At 39.3% G+C, this 25,887-nt stretch overlaps 1 protein-coding gene across 1 annotated transcript in view; it reads right to left on the bottom strand.

The window, feature by feature from the left end:
- Nucleotides 1–25,887, bottom strand: part of LOC306826098 (polypeptide N-acetylgalactosaminyltransferase 18-like) — a 135,166-nt gene that overhangs the window by 22,328 nt on the left and 86,951 nt on the right. Inside the window, exons 5-9 of the mRNA XM_079347206.1 lie at nucleotides 22,958–23,155; nucleotides 18,922–19,036; nucleotides 13,276–13,461; nucleotides 10,275–10,412; nucleotides 4,592–4,687 (exon numbers count right to left, since the gene is read on the bottom strand). Coding sequence (XP_079203332.1) covers nucleotides 4,592–4,687; nucleotides 10,275–10,412; nucleotides 13,276–13,461; nucleotides 18,922–19,036; nucleotides 22,958–23,155 — 733 coding nt within the window. The remainder of the gene's footprint in view (nucleotides 1–4,591; nucleotides 4,688–10,274; nucleotides 10,413–13,275; nucleotides 13,462–18,921; nucleotides 19,037–22,957; nucleotides 23,156–25,887) is intronic.

The raw sequence follows: 25,887 nt of genomic DNA, 5'->3' as shown, positions 1-25,887 counted from the left end.
GTCCATGATCAAAGAGACAATAGATGACTTGTATTAAATGAAAGAGGACAGCTGTGGCTCAGTGGTAGAGTTAGTTTGATCCCCAGCTCTGCAGCCGCACGTTAATGTGTCCTTGCGCAACACAATTAACCCCAAGTTGCTCCTTCTGCTTTGTCCGAAGGTGTATGAATACCCCATTCATACACTTAATACTTTGAGTAGTTAGAAGACTAGAAAAGTTTGCTGCCAGGAATTTCTACGATACCAATTCGTTTTGTTAGACATCTCGGAATCTAAATTATAGACTTTAAAGAGATACCATAGCTTCAGTGGGAGTGCTGTGCGTTCTGGGAGTTGTTGATACAAAATACACTTTCTGGCTTTTCTCGGTCAAGAAGGCACCAACTTCAAAAAATATTTCCCATTTCTTCAACATGTATGACCCAATGTCAATACAGATTCATTTTTCAATGGGTGAAGTATCCTCTTTAAGATAAAATACTGTGCCAGTGAAAAGGTTCTCTTTACAGAATAATATAGACTCCTGGAGTTTAAGATGCCCCTCTGTTTATCTCTTTATTTTTGTCATCTTCCTCTATCTCCCTAATCTGTGTCAGGTGGCTGAAGGGAAATTGAGTAAAGTTACGCATCATTGACATTCAACAGTTCATCAAGTATTCAAAGCCTTTTCCATCCACCCCATTGGTCACACACACACACACACACACACACACACACACACACACACACACACACACACACACACACACACACACACACACACACACACACACACACACACACACACACACACACACACACACACACACACACACACACACACACATATGCAGAGAGAGAGAGACAGACAGAGAGAGAGAGCAAGAATTGAGTGGTTTTGTTCAAAAAACACAATCTAACAGAGTCGACCAATCAGAAGAAAAACAGGATCTGAATAGGGAATAAGGAGGACCACCGGGGAATCACATTACAAAAGATACTCCACATTAATAGAGAATAAAAAATCCGGAGTGATAAAAGCATGATAGAAGACCAAAGGAATGTTCAAGTCTTTGATGCTATGAAGCAGTTCCTCCTACTATTTTCCTCTTTGTATCTTCAGGCTGTTTATCGACGGCGTCTCTGAACCTTTAAACATGGCTTCTCCTTGAAGTTATTTAATGATTCTAAAATCAATATATATTGGTTTTGGATGTGGGAATAGGTTTGATATTGTATTACCATGTCAGTTTGAGCAGAGTAAGTCACTGAGGGCAGACATTTCATTAGGCTAATGCAGTAACATTGGTTATGCATGCGTGTGAAGATATCCTTCAGCAGGAGGGATCATGGATTTTTCAGCTATAAACTCACATTCTTTAATCCATGTGTGATTACTGCAGCAGGTAGAGGATAGAAAATAACTTTTATGTGCAGTGTTGATTATGAATGTGCACGCCTGATTTTAAAAGCTGAAATATCTCCAGTATATAAAGTGATTAGTTCTCCAGGCTGATCCTGTACTGTGTATTCTGCAGCTATCTTGACTTATTCAAGCAAAGCTCAAAATACCCTATTTATTTAAAAGCATGTGAATGGATATACAGCTATTTTCTGTTTTTCAGTAAGCTGATTTTGTATTCCACAAATAAGTAACAACACATCATCTTTTCATTTCATCTGCCTTTAATATCTCATACAAATTGCCTGAAAAAGCCAATGCTTGCCTTAAATGTGCTTGTGTTGGTGGTCCAGTGGTTTGATTGGTGCCCAATATCCAGAGGCTTTTGGCCTTGATTCAAATCTCACCTGTGGCTACTATCCCTCATGTCATTACCCACTCTCTCTCTCTCTCTTTTTCTCTTCGATGTCTGGCTGTATCCACTGTCCTTTATTTTCAAAAAGCACTGAAATTATTCTTAAAAACAAAAGAAATTGCGCTCGTGTCTCAACACATGAGCTGAAATACAATTGGCCCACAGGCCTCACTTTGGGCACTGCTGACAGGCAATCTGCTGTAGGAATGAATACTGTATCATCTGCTTTCTTTCTGCCCTCTTCAACAGATTCATGATGTGAATATAAAACAATGTTTGGCAAAGTGCATCTAAACTTCACACACAGTGAAAGCAAATTAAGATTGTTTTTTGTTTACTGTAAATCCATTTAGCTGAAGACCCTTCATTGTGACCAATATGTTTTTTTTGTGTTGAGACCCGACTGTATAAAAACATGGAAAACACGTCTCCAGCTCGTGCCCTTGTACAACATGGAGGCCAAAATACCACCTGCCTCTTCTGCTTCTCACTAAAGCACACATAAACCCTACTGATCAGACAGTAAAGGTCCCGCAGGTAAACTGTAGAACAGATTCTTGTGTCAGTTAGAAGCAAACTCACAATAACTGAGTAGCATGACTCTTGTGTTAGTATTACGTTTCCTTTTGCCCTTAACTCATCAACTTATGGAGTATTTTTCAAATGAAATGACGAATTAAAAACACATTATTTTGATTCTAAAGTTTTCCATATGCTCCATCTGTTGGAGGAAGCAAGGTGTATGACATATTGCAGTCAGGCAGTAGGGGAAGCGCTTTATTTTTTTTTGGTTTCACTTCTCTCCCACTCTTGTGCTGTACATTCTTTATATAGTCCATGGTTTGAATGTATAAAGAGAAGCGTAGGAGACTAAAGCGTTCTAACACCACCCAATCTTTTTCAGCACCAGCTGATCATACTGCCTCAGAGAGAGTGAATATAAAACAAAAAAGACAGGAAGACGAAACGTGAACAAAGCGGTTACAAGGGCTGATGCTGGACTGCTGAGTACGACGCAGAGAAAAAGTTGGAAGCCCGATGTCAAGGCTCCGGTCACAGCCATTAACTCAACTGACAATGGAGGCCGAGCTTGGAGTGTCCTCAGAGAACTCTTCCAGATGCCAGGCGGGGTTTGGAGTGGAGTCTAGTTCTGATTATGTGAGCCTTTTTTATGACAGCCGAAGTATAATGAGGCCTGTAAAATATGAATTTTTAATTTTTTCAAGCACTGCAGTGAAAAATGGAAATACACATTCACAATCCCTTGGCCTTTAAAGTTCTTTTACGTGTTTCCATTTAAGGGGCAATGCAGGGCAGTATTCACTTCCTGTTAGAAGTAAATGGACTTTAATCTGAAGAAGGCTGATGGAGTTGCTGTTTGTAGCCACTGACATATCAGAAAAGTAATTTCCAAATCACTGTGGCCAAAGTTTTACTCTCCAAGCAAAACAGCACATGACAGGGTAAGGTTATTATAGCAAGGTGATATATAAGCTCTTTGTTACATTTCCTTCCAGTTCTCTGCTCTAATTAGCTCACATGCTCATTATGGAAATGTGACTTTTTCATTTATGTAAATCACAAGCCCCTCACTGTTCAACATTACTGATGGCCCAAAATGCAGAGAGCTGGTATAATTTCTGAAAAACTCATCTACATTAGAACTCTGCAAACAAACAGTGAATTTTCCTTCTGGCTTCAGAGTGTTTAAAGCCAAAGTCACAATATTTTTACACAAAAAATAACTCAGATGACTTTCTATGATGTAAAATAAGTTGTTGGGATTAAACCTAGACTCTTAGAAGAAACGCAATGGTGTCACAGCATCGCAGCTCTTCCAGCTTATCCCGACTGCACAGACTATAGATTCAAATTGGCAATATCTCAGTGTCTGTCATTGTCATATTTTCACTTCATCTTTACTAGCTATTACTTAGACAAAGTTTTACATAGTCCACATAGTCTGTCTGTGGCGCTGTCTACACTTTGCTCCGTCTAAAAATGCTTTGATTCTATCTTTTAGGGTGCCCGCTGAAAGCAGATGTCAAGCTGGACAGACTGACTGATCCGGAAGTCATACAGATCATTCGGACAATTTCAAGAAAAATGTACTAACTCATGATTATTTTTTACATCTCATTATCAACAGTATGTCAAACCAGGCAGTAGAGAATACATTTTTAGTTAAACAAATATCTGATAAAACAACTACTTTTTTCCAATGACCAAAAACAGATGGACAATGTCAGGTAGCAGATGGTTAAAATAGTGGAACAGTTAATGGAGTTTATGGTGAAGTAAGATTAAAGAAGCCTTCCATTTATCAAGTGAACACAACCACAGGCCAAAAATGTAAACGAATGTGGGCTGCCAAACTATGTTATTTCATCACATCGAACATTTCATCATATTGATAATGTGTTTGTTTCCCCAAAATGTTCACATACTTTATACAAGACAAGTAATTGAAAAGAAAGTGTCCTAGTTTTCAATGTCAATCCAAAAAGGATTTATAAAGTCATGAACAATGGAATATATTCTCCCATGGCCTTGTTGTTGTGTAGAGTACAAAGCGATATCGCTCACCCATCTGTGCAACTATATACTGCAACTTTGTGCAATTGTTGCCATGCTCAAATCTCTAAATGATTAAAAACAACAAAGACCTTGGAGGAGTCCAATCTGTCTACTGCTGACAACCATTCCTAAGATGTCTCTATGTGATCAGTTTTTGTGTTTTTAGAGATGGACGATAAACAATACAACAACAAAGAGTTAAAGAGACGCTCACTGACCTGTGGTGTCATACCATGACAGAGGTACATGATGGGAACATTGTCAGTGTCCGGTCCCTGGTCCAAACACAGGTTGTCTCTGAGACTGTTCTTCAACTGGATAAAAAAAGATATGGGAGACATTTAAAAAAAAAAGTGATAAACAATGGATTTGACATGTCGATACAAAACATTTTATTTTTGGAGTGGAGCCGTGCGTGGTGAGCTTTAGCTTCTCAGGCGTGAGATAATAAAAGACCGCTCTAACCCATGTGTGGAATAGTGATAATTTAGCAGGATGAGTCTGCGTGCTAGAAGAGCTAAGAAGGCTATGGCCTCTGACCATAGGGGAGGAATAGCCTTTCTAACCTTTCTACATACTTTTTTAGTCTCTGGGGGAAATTCAGTTTTTTTTTTTTCATTTTGTTATCGAGAGACATGCTTCTCACACACATAGGCTTGAATTACACACATGCACAAACAGGACGTGGCCGTGCATACGTGTAGAGATGTCAGACAGCACACTGCTATGCAGGGCGCACACCAGAGTTGTTTGGGGTTCTGTGCCTTGCACAAGGACACCTCAGCAGTGCTCGGGAAGTGCCCTGGCAACTCTCAAGCTACCAAACCAATTTCCATAATGATGGCATTTTATGATCCACGTCAGGACTTCCCGACCCAAGTCCCTACAGACTGAGTTAGTGTTTTGGTGAGCTACCCATACGAGAGAAATTCCTGAAAACAAATTATACGAAATGACCCCAATGCTGGGTGTGACCAAAACATGAAAAGAGACTTAGCAAGTCGTCTGTACCCCTGCATAACTGTAAACAGGAGAAGACCTGAAATTAAATAAGTCCATGATGGATCCAAATAAGGCCTTTTAAATTATTCCTACAGGGAGGTTGGACAATACAAAAATCTGCTGACTTATTAATATTTAGATACTACAAAGTCTTCCGTATCAAAATGCAAAATTAAGCTTGCCATATAGTTTTGGCTGAACTTGTCTTTACTCCAGCTCTGTTAATGTCTCATACACATGACAGCCTCTTTCTGAATACTTCATGTAGATGGAAGGTAAGTGTCTTCCTTCTTGTATCCCTCCCAAGTCTCCCTTCATTATTAATGACTCCATTATGACAGAGTGATACACTACATGCCTCAAGTTGTGAGGCTAAAGTGAAGACAAATGGAATCACTGCAGGCTAATTACTGCCTGCCAGGAGAAAGTCATACAAACACTTTACACTACCCTTCACCTTCTTTTGGCAGCAGCAGCGTCATATTTCAAAGGCAAAAGCAGGTGTTCTTTTTGGATCACAGGTTACACATTTAATTTGGCTTTATTCCAAAGGGAAATACAGATTAGGTGTACAATAAGCCTTAATTATCAGAAAAAACTTATAACTAAAGTATTTCTGTTCCTTCACAGGCCTTCACAACTGCATGCTGGTGCAGTGGTTGTGAAGCGCTCACAGTGACAAGGTTCCTGTAGAATCCCCATCGGACAGAAGCCTCTCTGTGTGGAGTTTGCACGTTCTTCCCATGTACGAGTGGGTCCTCTCCAACTTCCTTCAACACTCTAAAGCAGGTCCCCAACCTACGGCCCGGAAGCCAGATACGGCCCATATCCACATTTGGCTCGGCTCTCAGAAAAATTCCCAAAATACATTTTAAAAGTGAAAAATATAATATATTCTTTTTAATAATAGGCCTTATCATAAGTTTTGCTTTAAAATAAAATGTTCTTTAGCTGTGAACTACTGTATTTTTATTAACTATTGGTAACTTAAACTTTTTCACACACACAGAGTGTGGCATGTGACGTGATGTTCAATGTTATTTTCTTTGACATACAGACTTATCAGTGAAAGGCCTTCAAAATCCTTCAAAATGTTTATTTAACTGTGGTTCATGTGGTTGCAGAAGAAGGTAAAATGCATCTAAACTTACACTTTAAAGCCAATGAACCAAAGAAGGTTGTGATATAACTCCCTGGCACAGTTATCACCTAACCTGCCCTAAACATTATAAACTGTATTCTTTGTTTCATTGGTGTTTGGACGGTGCTATATAGCTTTCATTGCTCTCAATAGTTTGACATCCATAAATGCAATGTATGCTTTCTGCTCAGCTCCGTAGAAAAGAAAAAAAACAGAGGAACAAATGGATCTTGTTTGGAAAGCTTGAGGAGTATTTGCAGCTAAAGCCATATATTTCCCTCAGGTGTTTTGAGGAGACAGACAAGCTGACAGAGGATTGGATTCACATTTGAGGTTCAGTTTATTTAGTGTGGACCGAGGGGAAAAAAATCACGACTTTAAGTTCTATAAAAGTTCCTTATTACTTTTTTTTTACAAGCAACTAAACAGCTAAACATAAAGATATACAGACTACCCTACATATAACTACTCAGTAGGGATTTCTGTTGCAAACCAAATTGCCCCTCTAAGACAATAAAGACTTTCCAAAAAACATTATAAATTGAGTGCAGTCATGTTATTGCTCTCCTCATAAATTGTATGACTAATTCAACTACATTTTTTCCTCTGGTCTTGTTTCCACTTCTTATAAAAAACATCAGATCTATTCTGCTAAATGGGGCTCAGCGTAAGTTAAGGCAGGAAGAGTGGTTATATTTTCTCACACATTTATTCCATTTCTGCATTCAACTTAGCCACTCCCTTTCAACCACTTCCTCTGGTGATGAGCTGATTTTAAAGCTGATTTCTTTAATTATCAATCCAACCCAACTCTGCCGCAACCTCTCTCAACCAATCCTCCTGCCGTGCTAAGATTTTAAAACCTGTTCTCTCTCTTCCACAGTCAGTTTGTCATTTCAGTGTGATTGCTGTGAACCCCCTTTACCACAGCCACCTCCATTTCAGCTCAGCAGAGTTCAGATCCAGCCTCAGAAACCCACTGCTCATCACATCCTGCGCTCTTCTATCATCACCACCAGGGTCTAGACTCCATAGGGGGGTTTTCTATCCTGCTGTCAGCTTCACTACCCCTCAGAGTACATGAAGTCGTCATGATAATCCCCAAAGACTTTGCACATTTCTTTCCTATATTGTTAAATAAATAATTGTTAATAATTCTTAAGGAAGTCTGCAGCTCAGTCGTGTTCACTGCTGAATCACTAACTTTGTCTGTGTGCTATTTGATGCTATGGGCAGATGGTGTACTGTGACTTTTATTGGAGTATTTTCTTCCTGGAAAAAATGAGCTTACTTTTGCCGGAAACAAAGTGATAAGAGCCTCGACACTAAGCACCTTTAAACCATGAAGAAGAGAGAAATGTAAGTGTCAGAGCTTGATGATAATTCTCTGTGGATTTCTAATTGGCAGTGATCGCTTTCAGATGAAAACAATGATGTAACATTAATGAATAAATCCTTTAACGCAGCTTCAGCTCAGTTCTGTCAAGATTGATGTTATTAAAGTATGACTGATGTTATTTAAGAGACCAGAGTTACATAAATGAATGCTTTCAGGAGGCTTGCATATTGCAGTTAGAATTTATTTTTTACACTTCCTCAACTCCACAGCGCTGTAAGCATTCAGAGTCTTCAATCCAAGTGACCTTTAGAAAGTGGTGATGTGAATAGAAACTGCCTGCCCGCTTACCATTCCTCATAAATGTTAGCTAAATTATTGAAGAGGAATGAAAGGGCTCATAAGCTGCATCTCCCTTGCCTCTACACTCATTTGACAAGAGAGTGCATCCCGTCTGTCAGTCAGTCAGATCAGCCACGCCCCTAAATATCCATGCCTCTTTGGTGAGTTTACCCCGCGTACAGTATGCTAAAAAAGACATGAGTCATTCAGACCAAATGTGCTGTTTCACAATTTCTCGACAAATCATGCAGTATAATCGTTTGTGTTCAACTTGAATTCAGAAATTACATTAGAAATTTTTCAAAATCTGTCCAAAAAGTCAACTGGGGGTCGTGAATGACTTTCCAGTTCATAGCTCTGTGTGAATGTGTTTTATGTTTAAACAGTTTATCACATCTTATTATCATACCATACAATACCATGTCCTTCTCTTCAAGTATTTGCTGTGTGTGAGCACTGCGTTCCTCCAGACTTTGTTTTGTGTTAAATAAGAGATAAGTGAATAAATAGCAACCACAGTCGGCATCACATCGGAACACTTGTTATACTCTCTCAAACTGCGATTTCCTGCGAGACTTTGTTTTTGTCAAATATGTAAACTTCACATCTACATCTCTCAGATGTCACTGTGGTGACACTTTCATCTCGCGCTCTCAAAGCCGAGCTCCCGCACATGCTCAGTAGTGTCAACTAATAACTCCGCTGTGATTGAAGTGTTTATCGAACAACAAACACATGAGGTGGCACAGAGGCTGTTTTAGAGCTCAGTTAGAGCTGGGTTTTCTTCCACTCCTAACTCTTTTTCTCTACAGTAATAGCTTTGAGCTCATGCCGAGTCAAAAAGCTGACGGCGTATGACCTTTTCAACCAGAAGGAAATAGCTTCTGAATCATAATTATTTTCAGCCTGAATTCAAACCTGCAGGACACTGGTTTAAACGAGCAAAATACAGCACATCTGAACTTAAGTCTTACTTTCTGAAGGTTAAACTTGCACTGCAATCAAAAAACACAATCAAAAATGAAATTATTAGATTGCTTGTACTCTGACTCAGCTGAAAAGTACTTATTTTTCATCCTCTATCAGTAGGAGCAGTCACAGTGCTGGGATAATTCTGTGCAGCTTTCGACAGATTACTGTCATTTTTCAATTATGTAAAATCCTTCTACAACTGATAGCTGAAGAGAGGAATAACTGTGCGGAAATTAAGTGGTGCAAAAAGGTTCACCCTTTTCAGAACCCTGCTGCTGTGATTTTGAAGTGAGCTCTTACAGCCTGTTCTCTGGTTAATGGAAAAGTTAAAGTTTTACAGCCTGAAATATACTTGGAAAAGTCAGATTCAAATGGAAAAGTTTAGGCAGGAGGAGGCGTAAAGGTCTTGATGTTGTTTTGTCTGTTCTCTAACCATAGCTGGGATATGAGCACTATGTCAGAGGCTGCTTTAAATGAACCAACATTTTCCCCAGCTGTCTCCATGAGCTTCATTCTCAGTTGCAGCTCCTAAAGCCATAGTTTGCTGTCCCTAAGACTGTGGATAAAAGTTTAGAGAACACTTAACATCATTTAAATTATGACTTCAGCCTACAAAAAAAAGCTTACATGAAAGATGGTTCATTATCACATTCAGAAACATGTCAGCAATGCATGTGCTATTGTTCCTTTGTTTTAATCAAAATGTCTTAATTGTGGCAGAATCCAATTCAGGGTCTGCCTCACGGCTGTAAAGTGACTGGAAGAGACAAAAGACAACGTGTTCCACATTTTATGAATTCCTGGCGGATTTGCTGCCACAACAAAGGCTTATTAATTGTTGATAAAGAATAAGAGTGTCTTGTTGCTATTTCATCTCCAATTCAAACACTCCTGAATACTTTATATTGTGCATTGAAGAAGTTCCACTGTAGTACACAGTAGCGGCGCCTGTGAGACAAAATGTGTTCTTTTAATGTTTCTCAGGCTGTTAGACTTTCCAGACCTGGGTTTGTAGGTTCATATATAGGATGAACACATTTTCCAGTGTTGTAATGTGCTCACTGAAAACGTTTAGAATTCCTGAGAAATGAGAAAAAGCTGAACTCACCACTCCGTAAGCAACCGTGTCACTGTAAGAACGGAGCTCCGGGTAAATGTTGGAGAGGAACCAGCTGAATGGTCGACACTGGAGTCTGGATCTCAAGGCCTTTCTCTCAGAAATGTCCCCAATGTCTATTCCTGAGTTCTAGAGAGGGAAATGAAAGTAAACAAACCCAAGGAATGATTAAACATTTTTTACTGAACTTGAGGGATGCATCAAGTGCTACCTTAAATGTCTCTGTTGTTGCAGGAAATAAAAGCAGAATTAAGCAACTCAGTGTCAATGACAATTCTAAAGATAATAGCATAATAATAACAACTGATAACAGAATGGACGCGTGGAGTTTTCCAGTAAAAAGAGACTGAGCAACGCACGTTTAAAGGTCACATACGTTTTTTCCTTTTTAACAAGTTTATATAAGTCTTGCAGCTCCCCAAAACATGTCTGTGAAGCTTCTTGTTCTAAAATTCACTCTGATCTGGTATTTTATCATGCCAATAAACCCTTCTATTTCAGCTCTGAAAAGAACAGGCTGTTTCTGTGTCTGTAGCTTTAAATGCAAGTAAGCTGTGTCTGACCATGCCCCCCTCTAGAAGGGTTGAGATGGTTTGGGCTTTCTTGCTCAATATCCATTTGCTAATGGTTAGAAGGCAGACTCAAAATATGAGCAAAAAGTCCACCATATAGTACATATTTCATGAGCCCTGTATCCCCTTCATTATTCCAGAGGGACCTAAGAGGACCGGACTGTACACTAATGTAATCACTGATGTGGAAATCAGAATTGAACTAACACAAAAACCAAAGCACCTCCAGTTTTCCTTCAGAACTTTCATAATTGTGCATTTATCTGTGTGTTTTTAGTTTGTGCTCTGTGCGTCTTGCAGCTCAGTCTTCTTTATTCAGAAAATAAAGCAGTGGCTTCACATATTTTGTCTTCTCGTTACTCATCACATCTTCATCACCTGCAGGTACTGTATTGTGTAAATAATTCAAGTATGGACATTAAGTTGGGGCATCGCTGACATGATCATTAGGCCTAAACATCCTCATTATTAGGAGACAGCTGACTGATGAGACCTCTCTGACAATATATGAAGAAATCACTGTGGGTCCCATAAACATATGAACATTGCAGACATACTTGTGCGTAATGATGAGAAGTGGATGTTTTGGCGCAGTAGAAGGACAACGTGAAGATCACAGCAACGCAGTGCCATTATCTGAGTTTATGTGGTTCTTGACCCTCCTGATGCAGCAAACCTCTGATACGTACTTTCTAACTTTTACTTCATTCACAAGCTCCTCCATTTCCAAGTCAGAAAGTTTATTTTCTTCATCTAACTTCGGTTTTGGCCGCAATCCAGCGCTGGAAACCTTAGATCTGCCCCCTCATTTGGATGCAATTCCATTTACAAACTGCTTTGTGTGGTTGAATGTGGGAGCGTAGAGGGCAAAATAGGGCAAATCTATGTGCGCACATTTCCAGGTGGATTGTGATTTATAAAGGGAACATTGTGTGCAGGTTTTATACGTCTGAATAATTTTGTGCGCACGCTTTTTTCAGGGTTTTTTTCTGCACATACATTTTTAGTATGGATTCTACGCACTGTTTTATAACTGAGTTTTATCATACTCTCTCAAACTGCCATTTGTTTTTGTCAAACATGTAAAGTAGGTAAGGAGGCAATGCTACTCAGAACTGTGGATTTCTTAGATATCAAAACAGATCATCAAAACAGTTGCTAAATGAGTAATAGATCTTAATTCTCTCATACTCTAATATGTGATACTTTGATTCTGAAATGTTATGTTGAAATCGGATAAAAAAGAACACTTTTTCTGAAAGTATGGATAGCATCATGTTTCAGAAGTGAGCAGAATTTCTGAATATCATAAAACCATGTACATTCTAATGTTCCTTATAATTCAGTCTAAACAAATACATTTTATTTCATATTAAAATTCAGTTTTTAACATAGAATTTAAAGTAAACAAAGCAAATGTATATGATTCATATGCACTTCCTTACACATTTCTTCAAATTCTTCCTCCTTTCAGTGACTTTAAGCCTTGGTCTCCTTTGCTGAATACAAACATGAAGCATCAGCATGGCCTTCAAGGATTTGTGGAAGGCATTTTCAATCACTGTTGAATTCAAAATGTTTTAAAAAAGGACCTAAATAATGAAGTTGAGTATGTTAAGTGCAGATAAATCTTTGAATTCTGAAGTTTATTCCCATAAAGATCACTTTTTATAGTATGAAGGTGTTTCTGACTCAGAGGACCATATTAATAAAGTACTTCAGTAGACCACACACTTTCCCATCCACCTACAGCTTATTCAGAAAAAATGGCATAATAAAAAACATGGTACATATTTTTTTTGTATTTCAAAATATATATATTTTTGAACACGACCTGCATATTTTAAAAATCAAATTTAAATTTAAATTGGGATCATTTGGATGAACTTGGCAAGCTTCTCCAACCCTTCTTTTAAACTCTGTAGCACTTTGATATTTTAAAAATGTAAAGTGCTTTACAAATAAAATGTATTATTATTATTATTATTATTATTATTATTATTAACCCAGTAACCAACATTTTCTATATTATAATGAAAGTAATGTGTAGCATATGACTTCTTCCACAGCCAAAACATGTTTTTCCAAGTCTAATTATCCTTTATTGTAGATACTATGGTTGCTAGGTGATTGCCGACAGTTCTTTTGAACAGAAATCAACATGTTTGCAACTTCCCCTTCACACAACCTCCCACACAAAGAAGATAACACAGTATGCAACTCCTACATACATATGCACACACACACACACACACACACACACACACACACACACACACACACACACACACACACACACACACACACACACACACACACACACACACACACACACACACACACACACACACACACACACACACACACACACACACACACACACACACACACACACACACACACACGTCCTGTCTGTTTACCTGCAGTGGAATATTCCAGGCCATGTAGACGTGACTCTTGTACTGGTCCATCCACACCTCAGCCACCCTCAGAGCGTTACGGCGCACGTTGGCTGTCAGGTTCTCTGTGTAAGGTTTGTGAGCACGCTCAATGTGTGCAATCCTAGAACAGGGCAACACCTCTACACTCCCGCCGCACTGCCACACCTATGTACACACACAGAGACAAAAATTACACGCTTCAGTTAGGGAATGCATATTCAGAAATAGAGGTGTATATTTTCAGTATCTGTCACAGGCCTGTGAAAGTGAAATCTCAATCCTCTAATAAGGGATTAGGATTTTGCAGGGCCTCTGCTCGATTGAATTAGCATGAATACAAAAAAAAGGCATCTGTCTGTCTGTCTGTCTGTCTGTCTGTCTGTCTGTCTGTCTGTCTGTCTGTCTGTCTGTCTGTCTGTCTGTCTGTCTGCCTGCCTGTCTGGGACAGTACCTATACTTTTGCAAAATACTACACTCATGTCCACAGTCCATAAAAACGATTAAAACATTGCTAAAGAAGCCTTTTCTTTACATGTGAACTTCCCTTTGTCTATTCCAAAGAGTCACTTTCTTTTGTGAAGGTCACAATTATTAGCTCTATAATTTATGTTTCACCCACTTCATATTGTTGAATTATCACTCCAGTGTTGTTCCGTTTTCTTTAAAAACACTTCCGGTGAACCTTGTCTACTTACACTTAATTAGTTTTGACTGCCATTTTCACTTCTGTCAGAAATAAACTTCACCTTTATTTAATTTGTCTTTTAAAGATTATTTTACAATCTTTATCTTTAGTCAACTGCTTTTTTCATGATAACGCTTAAATTCTGTTTTCCAGTAGTTAATGTAGCAGAAAACAAGCCCTACTAAATGCTTGTTTAAATAACACTTTTCGTGTTGTGTACTTTGTGTGTCTGTGTTATAATCCTGCCGGCCCGCCTCCTTCACTGTATCCTTCTGAAGCAGAGAGCTGCTGCTGAACAACACTAAACTGACGTGCTGGCCTTGTGCCTTCGTAGGAGCACAGACTGGAGCCAAAGTCTGAGATAATACACGCTTCCCTCAGAAATACCCCAACGCTCTCCATGAAGGATTTAAGACACAGGGTTAGGGTATGAGGAGCTATTCTTCAGGCACAACCATCTATGTCTGTATGAGTGTGGGAGTGTGCAGAGCGAGATAGAAACAAGGACGTGAAAAAAAGGCAGAAAGTCAAGAGAGAGAAGAGAGCTTTACACAGAGTGGGAAACATAAACCAGAGAAGGTGAGGGGGATGAAAGTGAAAGAAAGTATGGAGAGAAGATAAAGGCAGTGAAATAGAGGGAGGAAGGAGAATAACAGCTTTTCCTCGCCTTTTAGAGTCCTCGTGTCGTAAAAAGCCCTTTGTTTTTTTTATCGTCTCTCTTTTTAAAGGCCTTCTCTAAAGGCATGAAACAGGGTCATGCACCAGCTATTATCCAGAAAAACTTCACAGAACATCATTATGGCGTTGAGTAGTCACAGTGTATGAGTGTGCTGGGTGTCCAATGTGTGGAAGTTGTGTCTCATTTGTATGTGTGTCATCCTGACAAAACGTTGCACATTTACATGCTTAATTGTGTCTCAGTCCATCTTCTTTGTTTCGACATGGAACTAATCTTGCCGGAGGACTGCTGGTGTTTTTAAAAGTTTTAATGAGAAAATGAGTGTGAAAAGCAACAATAAATGAAGTTGTGAATTATAAATCAAGCAGAAGACGACCACCCGTTGAGAAAAAAAAAAAAGAAGACGGGAGGCATCGAGCACTAAAAATGCATAATATTTCACTGTGGCGTAGATGGAGCTTCATGAAAGCAATCTTTATCACAATAGAAGCAGAGATACGGAGCGCTTCTGCAGCAACTGGGAGAAGAAAATCACATTGTGGATAACAAAAGGCTCCTGTGTTTGATAGAGAAGAGAAGGAAATACAACATACTGGATGGTTTTTTTTGTGTAACCTCATGTTGAACTGAGCATATTATAAAATAGAGTTTGAAAAATGCCCTTGAAACACATGACCAGAACTGATTCAGTCAAATGATCACTTGTGATTTACATACATCATTGATTCTCCAAAAGTTTTTTTTTTGCAACACAAAATTTACAGTCGTGATGTGTTTATAGTCAGAATGTTGTACGAGATAATTTACAATGGTGATGTGTTTGTGTGTGCCCAGGCAAGCTAGTTGGAGCTATAGTTGATGTCAGGCCCTGTGGCATTGGCAGTGTCTGCACGAGAAAAGCAAATGTCACTCTCTGGCTGATCTTCCTGCAAACCTTTTGTTGCCTTTTAAATGTTAAAAAACCTCACCAACAGTTTGATAGATGGGGGATAAATCTGTTCAGCTGTGGCCTGTTCTGACTCAACCTTGATGTGTTAATAACCTCACAGCAAGCTCCACAGTAGCCTTGAATTGTATCTCGACCATTTGGGTACATTTCAGTTTAGTATTTGGCTGCACAGGGTGACTGATATGCTGCACTGTGTGTGACTCTTGGCCCTCTTATAAGTGCACGGGCTAAAGTGTAATCATGACAGCTGGAGGGAGCATCTGATGCAGGTCGGAACAAGACAGACGGACGGGGTTGTGGAGGCAATGGTGAGAGCCTCCAGAGAGGCCAGCTGTTTGAGGTTTCACTGCTAATGCTACACTGGAGTAAGCTATCCTTGTCTCCTCTGTGCTAACGACAACAGGTGTTCAAGCAATTTGTTAGGGCTTATACTGAAAAATCATATGGCAACTGAGCTTTTTAATAGAAAATAACCTCCATGAACTTTACATTGTCACAAGCACTGTGAGAAGCTAAGGAGAAAGCCATTAAATGCTGGGTTTTTAGTTCACAGTAGAGGTCTGACATTCAAGTTTCCTGTGGATGGAGTCAAGGTTGAGCCCTGAAAATAAGCCTTTTATGAGCGAGAGAAGGACACTTTACTACCAAGGAGAAAAATGAGCACAAACAACAGGATAATAAAAGCCAGTGGCAGAAATAGTCATTTAAATTCACGGCACGATATAAAGTTTATGACATCTGGTCAAAACAATTTTAAAGGTAATATGTATGGTGCCATAATTCCTTTAATGAGCAATCTTTGTAGAGCTGTTCAGCATTAGCTCAAATAAACAGTCACTGAAACATGACAGAAGCAAACCGATACAGAAAACCTCCACTTTAGTTTTCTTGTACATGAAGTCTTTCCCAGCAGCAGTGAGGGCAATCTCCACTGAGGGAGTTGGACGGGGACAGAAAATGACTGAGGAAACCGTGGGACACATTCACTTAAACTCTCCATCCTAAGCAGAAAACAGCCGCCACCAAGGATGCTGATAGATGGCCTGCTTGTTCAGCAGTATAGTTGCATTCCCCACTGGTTCCCTAGGAAGAGCTGGGTTACTTTTACAATTTTCATGTGCATACTTACAGTGCTGTTCTGTCTGGTAAAAGGACCCTAAAGAAACTTACCATCTATTTTAATGGCAAGTCATTGCTTCGTGATGATTTAGGTTTATAAGCATTAAATTGGAATGTTGCTAACCTAAATTTTAGCTAAGGACCAAAACGATGAAACACTTGCAAACAACAAATGTTTCTTTTGTTGCCTTTCACAAGTCATAACGTGCATTCATAGGTCACATATTATGAAACTTTACCATGTTTCTCTAACACTAGTATGTGTCCCTAGTCTGTCTATAAACCCTCCAATTATGAGTAAAGTCCATCCACTCTGCCCCATAATGCAATGTATGATAACTTACATTTTGCGTTTTGGGTTTAGCATTTTGTTACATTATTGACCAGTTCTTTCCTTTTGGGTTTTGTTTAATTTTTTTGATAACATTTCGGGTAGTTGTTACATTTGGACTAGTTGTTTCATTTCAGGCTCTAATAAGACCGTTGAGAAATACCCTTCATGACATCACAAAGGAAAGTAACCCCTGCCTTCTGTCTGCCTTCTCACCCAAAACAACAGAGCATTTGTATTTAAAGCTACAAACACAGAAACAGCCTGTTCTGAGCAGGGCTGAAATAAAGGGGTTTATGGGCAGGATAAAATACAGCAACTTATAAATTTATATCAACAAACGTCTCTGAGACTTGTTTAAAAAAGGAGGACAATATGAGACCTTGACGTTTGAAAAGTGTTTGCTGGACTGCCAGATATACATGTCAAGAAAAATGTCCCACCTCAGTTCTGTATTTGTCTTTACTTCTATATAATCCTTTGACTCCCTGAACTTCTATTTTATAGTTTTCTTTTTTTTTTGATGGCTTCCAGTTTCAATATTTTCAACATGTTGGATTTAAAGAGTAGGAAAAGAGATGTGTAGTATCTAAATATTTAAAACCTAACATCTGAATAAAATAGGGGAGAAGTTAATGACAGTGTAGTTGCACTGCAGTATTCATTTTTCTTTTTAAGCATTTAGGTCTCAATAAAATAAAATACTTAGATTTCTTCTAGTTAGGTCCTCTTCTCATTGATTTTGCACTGCTGCCCACTAAATCTGGACATGGTTGAGCCGGAGAGAATCATACATTTTACAGTGTCTGGTGTGTTCTTAACCCAGTGGCTCAGAAGAGTGCCAGTCAGGCTCGGGCTGATAATCAAACATACACTTCACTGACACTACACTAAATCACTCTGCACTCTCCTGAGTCAACAGTTTCCGTTGGATGTCTCCTGAGTCAGTTCAGAATCAAAGCTGTTCCAACAGTCGCTTTCTCTGAGGAATGATTGAGAGCCCCAGGGGAATGGAGCATTTGCAGAGAGCTCTCCCTTTGGGAATCACATTAACTTTCAATGATTTCCCTGCATTTCAGTCAGACAACTCACATTTGTATCATTTAAAACATTTACTACAGCAAAACTGTTTGTGTTTGATGCCTGGACTCCGACCTCCACACACGGTTTTGATTAATATGCAGAAATTTGAGGAGTGATGGGATGATCACTTAAACCCCAGTCGGAGCCTCCAGGTGAATGCTCAGGTTGTGCAAGAGTGAAGTGAGAACACTACAGCTTGAAAAGACCACTCATTGGAAGGAGGTAATGTCAAGGTAATTGTTGAGAATGAGGCATGCTAAGTGTGAAATCAGTGCAGCTTGAGTTGACATGCCTGAACTAGCTCGTAGGCATCGCCTCATGTAAGCTATCTGAAATCTGTTTAAAGACAATTTTTGCTGAAAACTTAAGTAAAACTTAAAATACTTCAATAAATAACTTGCTCGTCATGTAATATTTTAAGAAATATGGTTACATTAATAACAACAAACGTAAGACATGTAAAATTATAGTGTTCTGCTCAGTTTGCAGGAGTCAGACTAGATGAATAATAATAATGTAAATGACTGATAAAGCCTCAGTCTGTCAAACAAAGTTCATCATCCTTTTTTTTGCATGCTGGACATGTCTACTGTTCAGGATATTTCAATTTGCAAACAGTCAAAAACAGATGTCTCTACCTACAGGACACATTATACTCTGATCTGAATCATTAAGTACATGGAGGGCTTTATGTTGAAGTGTGAAAACTACACAGTGCATGTGCCTGTTGTTGCTATGGCTGTGCAGTTTATAACATTGAGGTTCTCAGGCAGACTTACCCTGATGCCGAGTTCCACGTTTTCTCCTCCATAAATTTCCATGCCTTCATCTAGCAGGCCAATCTCCTCAAAGTACTTTCTGTCGACTACAAAGCATCCAATCAGAGCAGGGCTCCTAAAACAGAGAGTGAAAATGGGAGAGAGAAGGGATCAGAGGAAGAAAGGTCAAAAGTAAGCATTGCAGTAAGAGAGTGTCAAAAGCAACACACATTCTTAAATGCACAGACATATTCTCAACCGACATGAGATTAATAGTGGACATCAGAGCCCTGAAGTTGCATTTATTAAATCAACTGTACCAGTGATTCCTGCAGCGCTTCATAGTAGGTTAGGGATGCTGGTGGGGAATCATTGGGGTTGGGATGAAAATAACTTGAGGTGATGCATTCAAGCATGGCAGCTTTCATTAGCAGTTCACTCATCCTTATGTTTGACGCAATATCTGCTGTTTCCAGGGCAACGATAAATATGTCTAGTGTGTCATGGCCGCCATCATGGCAAGACACGCCCTGTGACATCTACAGGAGGCAGTAGCTCAGCCTGGAAACCTGAACCGGAGGGTTGCTGGTTCAGTCCACTTCCTGAGCACTGCCAAGGTGCCATTGAGCAAGGCATCAAACCCAAAAAACACACTCATGTTTGTGCATGAGTGTGCATTTCAGCCTATGTGTGTGTTCATGTCCATTAAACCGGGTCTAAACCGAATATTATTATTATTATAAAAGAAAAGATTGCGATAGCTTTGATAACTGTTGGAAAAAACTGAGGTAATGCAAGTACTCAACAACAAAATGTTATGTTAATTTTTTATTAATTCAGTGGAAACTGGAGAATTTTCTGTCGGAAACACTGCTGCAGCTTCCATTTTATGGACTGTATTTCCAGTTGTAATAACGAGGCCCTAAACAAAGCACAACAAATTTGGAACATTTCAGGAAATCACAAGTGACAGCAAACAGATCTTTCATCAACATGAAACGAAATCAGCAGGAGTGAAAAATAACTCCTATTAGTATTCATGCTGTCAGTCCCACACATCTCCTTGTATCTCAAATACAGCACCGCTGTAGAAGCAGCCTGTTTGAGTGTTTTTCTCTTCCTAGCAGGAACACAGACTGGCAGACGGCCACAAACTCAGAAACCAAAATGCTCCCACTACTGGCTCTGAGCATACTCTTGTCTCTACAGCCTTAAACAGCATATATAGACCCAAGTGTTACAATAAATATCCGAGTGAAGTGGACAGTTAGAGAATCCTTCTGCAAGAGGGAAGGAAGCTCCGGAGCTTTCTTGTCTCCAGGTTCTTGTGGAGGGGACAGCCTGCTGACATGAACAACACCTCCTGATTTCAACTTCAATAACAGCCTAACATCTACTATCATTAAAATAAATGTTAATGTCAATCTTAGAGCTGATAAACTTCAACAATTATACTCCTCAGTTTCATTATCTTTACAGTAGCTAATGTTAGACTGATCAGTCTACTACTTACTCACTACTAATACTACACATACCTTACCATTATTACTGGCAATATAACTACAAACCTACTGCATCTTATTCATTGTTGCTTTTGTCACTTCTCTGTTTGTCTTGATCCTTCTCTTTCTTCCTGAATCTCCCTCTATCCCACTTTTCAAGCCCCACAGTTTAAATAGATGGCTAACTGGTGTTTAGTCATGGACATAGATTTAGGTAGCCTGCCGCGAAACCGCTTTTTGCACGGCCTATTTTAAAAAAACACGGCCTTGAAATTATTGCACGGCTTGACCTAGGCCGTGCAAATATCTACATTTAATAGACGTGCTTACTACACAGGTTTCTATACGGTGCGCTAAATATCTGATTAGGCTACATTCTAATTCTGGCAAAGAATATGTTTGCCGAATACCGGTACTGAAAAGCTTAAACCTGATCCTGTTTGCGTTTCTACAGCCACCTGTGCCCTATTTGGTAGACGGCGTGTCAGCCGGATGACGATAGCCGCTATGTAAATAGCGTCATATGATAGCAGCTAACCGCTGACAGCTAACCGCTAACTAATAAATTCAACAAAGGAGAAAAACGCTACACAAACAAAACCAACGAAGAAGACATCCAGTAGTTCATCCACTTTGTCATTGGCATGTGACTGTTTATTACAAGAACTCAATCAAGCTTTGTTTCAGAGAAGGCTGTGAGCGGCGAGGAGAAATACAGACGTAAACAATCAGCTGTGTATTACAGTCAATGGTTTAAACACGGCGGAGTTTTGTTTACCGACGTAACACGGGAAGTGACGATTTTTTCAACCAATCAACGGACTGCAGTGTTTAGCTCCACCTTTTTGGGTCAGCGCCACATTCGAATATGCTGACAGATGATTGACTTATCAAGGTCTAGGTATCTATTATTACTGGATGACACATGTAATATTATGAATTTATTTGTTTGTTGTTTGTTTTTTAAAGAAAGTGCAGAGAGAAGCAGTGGGCCAACAAAGGGCTTAGACAACATGAACCAAGTGAGTCAAATGACAAAGGGGTGTGTCAGGGCAGGGGCTGTACAGTAAATCAACATTATCAAGCTTGGGAAAACTAAAATGTGAAAACTAAAATGTGTAACAATGCATCTTATTGAACAGAATGCACAATTTAGAGACTTATTCAGTTTTCTTCAAAACCAGTGTGTTAGGGAGCACATAACCTCCGCTCCGCCGTGCCGTGCCGCGCCGCCGTGAGTGACACTGAAAAAAATTTGCACCCCCTATTTTTTTTTTTGCACCCCTTGTTTTCCCATTTCTGCCTAAATCACTGGTCATGGATGAACGTTGGGTCTTTGTAGTTAATTTAAAAACGACTAAGGTCTTTTACATGCTCCTTTGTAAAGTGTCTAGAGATAACATTTGTTATGAATTGGTGCTGTATAAATAAACATTGACTGAGTGATTATCTTTGCTACTGGAAAGGAGCACATTAGGCTCACACTAATGAACTCACCGGTGTCACTACTTAACAACAAGATGTGATTGACTATTTTTTACCTTCACAGTCATCTAAGAATCATGTCATTCAATATTCACTCTGCTCATGGTCAGGAGCAGAAATTGACTGACTCCTGTTGTCCTCGATGGAAGGCACACAATGATCTAGAGGACTTTGTCCTTGCTAGCATTTCAGCAACCAGAGCAATGGAATAACATTTCCTTGGTCTACAAGGGTTGGATAAATTGGTGAAAATGTTTTATGTATGTTTTGTGCCTTAATTAAAAGTAAAAAACAACAACAAAAAAACAAAGATAACTTCAGCAAAGTCAGAGACAAATCACACCTGAGATAAAAAGTAAATCAGAAGATGAAGACAGATTATTGATGCATTCATTTTCTTCAAACCGATATTAAGCAGGATATGTCCTTTTGTCTTTGTCAGAATTGATCAACTCTGCACCTTGACTACACAAACAGCTATCTCGTCTGCTGAGTAGGATATTGGTAAGAAGCAATTTGGCTCTTGTTGCTGGGCTGTGTTGTTTGCTGTCACCTCTGCAGCAATCTTTATCTATCATTCTGGCTGTGATTTTGTGGCCAACAGTATTGGAAAATTGGATCATTACACCTTTAGGTGGCTTCTGATGTGCTGTAATAGTGGTGAAAAAAATTACCCATTTCACTTCTGAGTTCTTTGTAACTGCAACCCACTAGGTCTGAATCTTGACTTTGTATGTGTTAAACTTAATATACATCGTGGCTGAGCTAAACCCCCCTGAAATTAATTGGTTATTACATAGACACTACACCTAAAATGTACACACATAATTATTCATGGGGATTAGTGTTCAAAAAAGAATAATGTAAAAATAATGAGCTTAGAACGTGATCTTATCGCCCCAACTTCATTATGCTTCAAGTAAAATGATTAATAATTAATACGTCTCTGGCAGATTATGTTGCAGTTGTCTCACTTCTTTTATGATAACGAGATAATTTCTTCAACAAAACAAAACTACCTAACAGGTTTACTCTCGTGGTAATGGGCTTTCAGGGGTACCTGAACTCACCTGATAGGGGCTGTGTGGTTGCGTTGTGTCCACCAGGACTTTGGTGGGTTGAGGTATCGACACCACAGCTCCCAGTCGAAGCCCTGAGCGGACAGCGGGTACTCCTCGATCTCAAAGGTGTCGTACTTGATGTTGTCAAATGAGGGAGACACCACCCGGGTCCGGTCCTCTTTTATCCGCTGCAGGATCGGTTCTGCCCTTTAAACACAGACAGAACGTGTTCAAAAGATGACTGTAGAGAACAGTCAGTGTTACATCACACAGAGCAATTTCTACTGACTTTTTGCCAGTAGAAATTGCCCTTTTGGTTTTCAGCAGACAGCAGGTTGCTTTTCATGTGCAGGTGTTTGTTTGATTAGAAATAATACAGTGTATTTGTGCAAACATAAGTAGCCGTTAAAGCTGACAGACAGCTGAACTTGATCACAAACAGACGTCGCTTCATGTGACGCTCCAGAGGAAAAGTATGTCCTCATTTCCTCTCTCCTCTGCTTTGTTTCCTTGAATCTCTCCATGCATCTCTGGTGGGAAGGACTAAGATGCAATTAAGGGAACTGGGATGTACCCTATAAGTTACAGTGGATAAAGATAGGAAGTAGAGGCTTCATTCATAATTCGTGTTACTGTGTTTGTGTCTGCATGCCTGAGTGTGACCACAACAGGGTTCTCAAGCAGCAGCAGGCAGTTGTGTGGAGTAAAAGAAAAACTCTGCTAAACCCTCTCTACACTCCCAGCTGAGCATCAAAGCATTAGACGAGACCACAACAAGTACATTCTCCTTTTATCGCTTGCATTTGTCGGCAAGATTATTGCTGATCTGTGGCTGTGGGATGTGTAAGCTGACAGCTGTTTCAAAAACAGCTTTAAAATCTAGAGACTTGTTTTGTTTAGGTTTAGTCAATAGATGGTTATGTTATATCACACAGTAGAGATATAGTAATTCAGTAAAAATTAACAACCATTAAGAAACAGAAAAGAAAACAAGATAGGAAAAGTGCAAATGTAACAAATCTGCGATAGAAGCTTGGAAGTGAGTCTACACCGGATAAAGAAGGTCAAACCAACAAGGAGGTGTCAGAATGGAGCTGAATCCAAATTGAAGGCGTGCTGGCCAGAGCTCTTCAAAATGGCAGAGCGGATAGCAAGACTGGACTATTGAGATTATATCTAATGCATTGAATGTTGAACGTAATGCTGATCGTTTTGACCATCATGAAACTCCTGCACGTTGATCAGCTTTTAAGATTGAAAGCGGCAACTGTGCAGTTGATATAAAGCCAGTGGTTCTTGGAGTCAGTTCTACAGTGCGTGGTCTTCTCATGGTGGATTAATGTTCTGTCTCAAAATACATATCAGAGTATGTTCTAGACAGGCTTTTTTTAAGTGTCTTGAGAGAACATTTGTAATGAATCATTGCTATGCAATTAAAGGTTGATTGATCAAGTGTTAAGGGGGTTGGGATCAAAAATTGGATTTGGGGCGCGCTGGTGGTGCAGTGACATCACGCACGTCCCCCATGTACCGAGGCTATAGTTCTCACGTAGGCGGCCTGGGTTCACGTCTGGCCTGTGGCTCCTTTCCCGCATGTCGATCCCCACCCTCTCTCCCTGATTTCTGTTTCAGTCCACTCTCCCCCCCCAAAAAAAATTACCAAAATAAATCTTTAAAAAAAAAAAAAAATTGGATTGAAAACACTTCAAACTTCTACTTTAAATCAATCTCCTTATTGTGTCCATGAAGATATCCTGCAGCAGCATATCCATGTTTTGAGAATTTCAAAGGCTACTAAAATGGTCAGGCATGAGCACGTTCAGTTGGCCCTCAAAACAGGGCTCTCATTAGCTGTTATATGCCGTAAACTATGTATAGAAGCTCCTAATTGGCTAAATCAGGTTTCATGTCAAGGTAGAGTGAAACAGATTAGATCAATTTTAGACAATCCATAAATCTTACTATCAACACTGATCAGATGGAAAAGATATAAAATGCAACCTGAAAATTACTCAAGCGACAGAGTCAGTTCGCCAACCTGATGCCAAAGTAGCAGTGCAATTTGAAGTTTGTTATTTTGGAAAGTCTTCTCTCATTTCCATTAACTCTATAAGCAAGCACATTACTTTTTCAATTCTGTCCTGAAAAAGCCACAGCAGGTCATGGTGTGTAAATGGTTCTTGGGAAAAAGAAGGAATTTCATTGTTGTTGTAAGCCTGCTGTCTGCAGACAGATTGAGATAAAGGTTAGAGAGCATCCTGTGCCCATTTGACATTTTATACACCCTTAAAAAAATGTAAGGCTTTAAATGAAAATGCCATGGTGGGTTGTGGGCATTGTAACATCACAATGATCGGAGCCTGCTGGGATCTGAAAATCATCCCTCTGATTAAGTTTTCTCATTTGACACTGACGAAGCTGCTTTAGTTCTCAGTCACACAGGCTGAGACATTGGCTGCCAGTGTGTCCTAACAACTTTGCTCATTGTTAATGAATGATGGGTCTCCAGTGGAAGATATTTCAAAGAGTACGATTTGCACCTGCTATTCTTGTCAAAGAATTTTTTATGATTTGACACAATACAATTAAAAAATATTGATTGATTTCAGTTGGAGAACTGCAGAAACACTTGTGATACGGAAAACGTGGATTTTAATCCTTAATGTTTTCTCAGTTATATAAGGTATTACCTAATAAACAAGTTGGTTTAAAATATTCAGATTCTCTATTTACACTTTAAAACATTTGTTGCTTTAGAATTTGCAAGGTTGTACTGTTTGTAGCATTTAAGCACACATTTTGCCAATACTAAATGAATGAAAATCTTTTATTTTTTTACATTTAATCCTGCAATTTTAAAACATTTTATCAGAAGAGAAAACTTAATTGACACTTAATTGTACAGTTAAGTGTACAATCCCTGCAGGGAAAACTGATTT

The sequence above is a fragment of the Symphodus melops genome, assembly GCF_947650265.1.
Source record: "Symphodus melops genome assembly, chromosome: 6".
NCBI classification, from domain to species: domain Eukaryota; kingdom Metazoa; phylum Chordata; class Actinopteri; order Labriformes; family Labridae; genus Symphodus; species Symphodus melops.
This window is presented reverse-complemented; position numbering and strand designations above follow the sequence as displayed.